Source organism: Eschrichtius robustus, chromosome 5, assembly GCF_028021215.1.
Source record: "Eschrichtius robustus isolate mEscRob2 chromosome 5, mEscRob2.pri, whole genome shotgun sequence".
NCBI classification, from domain to species: Eukaryota; Metazoa; Chordata; class Mammalia; order Artiodactyla; family Eschrichtiidae; genus Eschrichtius; species Eschrichtius robustus.
The window spans coordinates 6099631-6105653 of NC_090828.1; the positions used below are offsets into that span (position 1 = coordinate 6099631).

Below are 6023 nucleotides of genomic sequence, written 5' to 3' on the forward strand. Positions count from 1 at the left end.
GACCCGCTCCCCGAGGCCGGCTGCACCGCCCATGGCTGCAGTCCCGCCGGCCGTCCGCTGGCCTGGGATCGGGGGGGCGGGGAGTTCCGGGAGCCGGGAGCTATTTTTACAAGATGCGTCAGTGGGCCGAGGAGGAAGAGCCTGCTCCCGGGCCCATTGTCTGGGCGCTGCGCGGGAGGGGACGCCGGCGGCGATTTCGAAAGCTCCGAAGGGCGCGAAAGCCGCCGGCCGCTAGGGGAGGTCCACGCCCCACCCGGGGCCGCGGGAGGGGCGGGGCCATTGGGGCGGGGCGGGGCGGGGCCCGCGAGGGGCGGAGCCGGGCGCCCTCCCGCCGCTGCAGGCTGGCGGCGGCGGCGGCGGCGGCGGCGGCGGCGGCGGCAGCGAGGGGACGGCGGGGACAGCCAGGCGGCCGCGCCGGCAGCAACAGCCGGGGAAGCCCACGCCCCGCCTGCGCCTCCGAGGCGCGCCCCGGGAGCGGGAGCGGCCCCGCGGCGGCACCGCCCAGGCAGAGGCGAGCGCCTGGCACCCGGAGCCCCGAGCCGGCAGCCGCGGAGAGCCCGGGCAGCGGCGGGAGCGCGGGGGCGCGGCCCGAAGAAGCCGCAGAGCGAGCCGGGGCCGGGGGAGGGCGCCGGGCGCGAGCATCCCGCGCCGCGGCAGCGGAGGCGGCTTCACGGGAGACAAAAGCCCGCCGAGAGACGCGATGCCCGGCCGGCGCGGGCGCGGGGGCCGCGGCGTCTGAGCGCGCCGAGCCGTGCGCCCCGGGGACGCCGAGGCTCGGCCGGTGCCCGCGGCGGAGGGCGGCAGGCGGGGCCCAGGTGCGCCCGGCCGCGTCGGGCCCGTAACTGCTCGGGGGGCGGCGCCCTCCCGCCGCAGCCGCAGTGGCCGGCGCCGCAGCGAGGAGCCATGGGCAACATCTCTTCCAACATCTCGGCCTTCCAGTCCCTGCACATCGTCATGCTGGGCTTGGACTCGGCCGGCAAGACCACGGTGCTCTACCGGCTCAAGTTCAACGAGTTCGTGAACACGGTGCCCACCATCGGCTTCAACACGGAGAAGATCAAGCTGAGCAACGGCACGGCCAAGGGCATCAGCTGCCACTTCTGGGACGTGGGCGGCCAGGAGAAGCTGCGGCCGCTGTGGAAGTCCTACAGCCGCTGCACGGACGGCATCATCTACGTGGTGGACTCGGTGGACGTGGACCGGCTGGAGGAGGCCAAGACGGAGCTGCACAAGGTGACCAAGTTCGCCGAGAACCAGGGCACGCCGCTGCTGGTCATCGCCAACAAGCAGGACCTGCCCAAGTCGCTGCCCGTGGCCGAGATCGAGAAGCAGCTGGCGCTGCACGAGCTCATCCCGGCCACCACCTACCACGTCCAGCCGGCGTGCGCCATCATCGGCGAGGGCCTCACCGAGGGCATGGACAAGCTCTATGAGATGATCCTGAAACGCAGGAAGTCCCTCAAGCAGAAGAAGAAGCGGTAATGCGCGCGGCAGCGTTCCGAGCCGGTGGGGGGCGAGCGAGCGAGTCAGGAATGAATGAATGGAAGGCTGGATGGCTGAGCGAGAACCCGCGCCCGCGAACAAAGACAGCGAACCAAAGCGATGCTTCGAATTTTTAAAGCGGAAGGCAGGACTAGTGACTCGACCTGGGTATGTAGGCAGACTTGCCAACCTGAGCTCGACCTGCCGCCACCCCTAGCTCAGGGGACCTTTTGTCTGAACGCCAGAGCTGCTAAAGGGTTGGGGGCCGCCACTGGGGAGTGGACGTGCAGGTCCCGCCGTATGCCCTCCTGGCCCAGGTTGGAAGGCTCAGATGTCAGAGACAAAAGCGATTTCTTCCTACTCCAGCAGGGCCAGAAGTTCAGGTTTCCCCGCCCTCACTGGGGATCGCACCTGTGAATTTCCTGAGGTATGCGGTTCGCAGAACCCCGGGAGTACCCGTCTGGGGGCATGGTGGCAGTGGGAGGTGCTGGGGGGGACAGCCTCTCCTTGGGCTGTGAAAGCTGGACAATTTTATGTCACAGGGCAGGCCCCTGTGAAAATTCATCTGTCCTGCTCTGGGCCCAAACGAGGTGCTGGTTTGGGCCATCAGAGGACTGCCTGCAACAGGACGGCGGCCGGAAGGCACGGGGCGCTGCGCTGGCCTCGTCTGGGGAATGCCCGCGAAGAATGCCCCTTTCCTGGTGCTTTGTGGTAGCTTCAGAAGACCAGTTTTGTTGAGAACTGCTTTTCAGCCTGGAATCAGACATCTTCCAGATGGTTTGGACTCTGTCCATGTGTAGGTCATTATCACACAAAGAGACCAATAAAAAAAAAAATTAGAAAAAAACAAAAACAAAAAACTGTTGGAGGTGGTGGCCAATGATGCATTTTCTGTTTGCAGAATAGTTAAAGGTGTTTAAAGGGTAAGGCTCTTGACATCAATGCTGGATGCGGTGTGTGTGTAGATGCTGGGACCTCCCTCTGCACTGTGTAATCGGCATACATTTCTAGACCCATATGTGTGGAATCTTAAATTCTCGTAGCCTACTGTTTGGCTTGTGTGAGCACACCAGCTGCAGATGTGTGCTGAATGACAAGCGGGTTTTGGCAAGGGATGTCTCTTGTAATCCTAACCGCTTGATGATGGGTTATGGTTTTCAGACATGTTTGTTTTTTTCTTTTTTAAATCTGCTACGAATGAATACTCACCTTAGAAATACTCAATTTAGGAAAAAAAGACCTTTTAGATCCCTTTACACTGCAAGTGGCGACATGTTCAGATTTCTAATTGGTTCATCGTGGCCTATCTGGTTTCAGTATTTTCATTACAAATATCTCGCTAGAGTATTTGATGTCATGCACCAACAAATAAAAGCCCACCTTGTTGCAAAAGCCGACCTCATTGCATGGATTTAAAGGCGAGGGAAAAGCACAAGGAGGTCCTTCCTAATTCCTTCTTGTGGAAACTGGTTGCAGAGCAAATGCAGACACAGTGAGTGCTTGAGATAAAAGAAAGCCTGTGACGTAATGGTCACCTGTCCTCAGGCTCCTCACAGTTTACTTGAAAGAGGCTTTGGAAATAGATAAAGTGAAAGAAGAAGAAATACCTATTTTTAATAATGTAATTTAAAAAATCCTTTATAATCAGGACCGAGTCTTGGTTTGCAGAAGCTGTCATTTACCCTGAAACACAGTATCAAACAGGAAACTTAACGCTTCCTGTGTGATTTTGATTTCCTCTTTGAATCCGTGGTTACAGGTGGAATTAACGTTTTTTTCCCCCACTGTGATAAACTTCTGTGCGAAGGAGGCCTTTAGAAATTGGGTATGATCATGTGTGTGAGCATGTGAGATAGTCAAATTATAAATCCATGCCTATTTTCCACTGCACTCAGAAAGTTAATTTAAGAACCAGAGGTAGAAGTCCCGGCTTCCTGCTTGAAACCCAATTCTCCTATGAAATATTTTAAAAGAAGAAACCTAGCAGTCCATCTTCCTTTTCTCTTTTGTCCGTGTATTTGGTACCCCTCCAATGCTGGTCTTTTTGTAGAAACTCAATAGAGAAAATATAGCTGAGCAGTGTTGAAAAGCCTGCAAGATTTCAGTTTACATATCAACAGCATAGTCACTGATTTCTAAATGGGCTGGTCCCATCATCTGAAGATTCTGTATAGAATTATTAAAAAAAAAAAATCCATCTTTCTTTATTTTCTTCACATGCAACAATTTCTTAAGCACTTTGACATTTTGGTAGTTCCACACTATTGAGAGAATAATATATTTATTTTGTGACATTGCAGATGCCAAATACTGTAACCTTCTTGTGCTGACGATACTTTGGTTCAAGATCACTGTTCAGATCCTCTCATGCTTTACCAATGATGCGAAATGATTTTGTTTTTTGCATTATCAGTACTTAAGGGTGCAGTCAACTGTTAGTAATTGTGCAGTAGAGCTCTGTGGTGTAGCAACCAATAGTTGAGTCTCAGTTGATTTCTGTAGTGTTTGCCCAACTGATAGCCCACTTCGTCTCTGACCAAATGGAGGAAACACAGGCTAAATCACCTTGGAGCGGTCACCCGGAGGGTCCCCTCCAACGTAGCCGTCTGATTTATTATGCTTCCTGCTCTTCGGAGAATGAATGGGCTTCACATAGAGGAAGTTGGCCTCCCCACACGAGCTTTTGAAATGTTTTCTCATAGACACAGGGAGGCCAGTTTTGTTTCCGAACGATTCTCTTCACGAAATCTCTGTCATGGTGTTGGGACTATGTCTCCTGGTTTGTTTCCGTTTCTACTGCTGTAATTCTCTGTCCTGATCATCCCTTTGGGTTCCCGTTCCCTTTTATATGCATATATGATCCTGTGAACAGAAATAAATTATTTATACAATCAAACGTTTGGGGAAATTGTCTGTGGATGGTTTTTCAAGTTGCCTCTTATTTGTTTCTAGGCCTGAGTGGAGGGATGGATCACAAGATGGTCTCTGCTGTCTAACGGGGTCCAGGGCTGGATGAATCATCTCTGCTTTTTTGGTTTAAGTGTCCAGCCCTGCCCTGCATGGAAGACTTAGAGGCTCGGATGCAGGAGTCTGTGTGCCTGTCCCCCTTATGATACCTGTCAGTGGTCCTCACAAATCCTTGAGGAAAATGGCCTCAATGCCCAGCTGGCGCCAAGCCTCTCAGTTATTAAAAAAGGTCGTGATTGTTAATCACTTCAAATATATGATCTGATTATGTATAATTGGAAACATCTGTGTGGTACTGTAACAGCAGAGTAATCACCACGCTGCTCAGCATCTTGGCTGCTCTCTTGGTATCTGGGCTGAGTCCGTCACTCTTGAACCCATCAGAAAGACTCCAAGACCTGAGTCCTCTTAAACAGGAGGTGTGGTGAGACTGTCCTGCTCTGTACATACCAGCGGGAAAAGGTCCACTTTCTAAAGAAAAAGTGATTGGGCCAGAATCGGTAGACCCTCTGACTGGTTCAAAGTGTAACTCATGGCGGCCCTCAGCAGACATTAAGCAATGAAACTCATTGCTTGGCTGGGTCTTCACTTTGGAGCCAAAACGCCAGTTTCAAATTCTGACTCATGCTCAGGGCCCCATGAGTTTGCTGAAGTTCCTCAGCCTCTGGACCTCAATTTCCCCATCTGTAAAATGGGCTCATAATGGTTGTTGGGAGGATGAAACACAATAGTGCACTGTGAAGTGCTTGTAAAGCACCTGAGCAAGGCTTGACTTTATTGTTCCCTTTGCAACAGAAGCTAAAGTTTAGGAGCCAAATTACATCAAAAGGGCACAGATGCCATTTCTAAATACCAAAACCTAAAAACTGCTTATAGGAGTAGAAATATTAGAAATCAAAAGAAGCAAAAATTGGAACCCTCTTTTTTTTTTTTTCGTGCAACCTTAATTTAACCTTAATTTAAGGAAGAAATCCCCGAGGAGCCAGGTAATACTTGGTACTTAGATGATATTGTTCATCTTATGTTTTCCAGGAAAGTAAGTACAAATGCACTGATGCCTAACAACTGAGAAGGCTAATTTTAGTCCTAAGCAGCTGCCTTATTTTCCCCAATTTGAACTTCCCCCGCAAAGTTTTGGTTCTTCATTTGTAAGTGTTTGCAATAGGTGTCTCGAGTTACTGTTTTTGTGCCTTTACATTTGTCTCCAGGGCCTGTGCTTTTGGAACAATTCTGTACCAACATCATAGGCTATTTTGATGTCACATTTGTATGGTAGTAAGGAAGGACAAATTGGGTGCAAAAAGCAGAAGATAAAAGGCCTGAAATGATCAGAAAAGTAAGAACACCCCAGAACTTGATCCCCTTTGATTTCCCAGCTCTCAGCCTGCCCACCTAACCTCTCCCCTTTCCTCCTCTGCGGCCATGTGCACATCTGATGCCCACAATTTGGCCTTGGCCTGCCAGGAGACAAACTGAAGGCATTTCTGTTCTCTCCTCAAATTTGTGTCTTATCTGGAAAACGGCCTTCTCCTTCTGGTTCTCCTGGCTCAGTTGAAGCCTTTTTTAAAATAGAA

The 6023-nt window shown here is 51.9% G+C and overlaps 1 protein-coding gene across 1 annotated transcript; it reads left to right on the forward strand.

Annotated features, from left to right (window-relative positions):
- Positions 1-803: 803 nt before the first annotated feature.
- On the forward strand, positions 804-4378 carry ARL4C (ARF like GTPase 4C). Its single transcript, XM_068544187.1, has one exon. The coding sequence runs from the start codon at positions 904-906 to the stop codon at positions 1480-1482; it is 579 nt and encodes a 192-aa protein (XP_068400288.1). The 5' UTR covers positions 804-903; the 3' UTR covers positions 1483-4378.
- The last annotated feature ends 1645 nt before the right edge of the window (positions 4379-6023 follow it).

Excerpts from the sequence above, each read along its gene's own strand:
- ARL4C (XM_068544187.1), top strand. The coding sequence starts at position 904 with ATGGGCAACATCTCTTCCAACATCTCGGCCTTCCAGTCCCTGCACATC.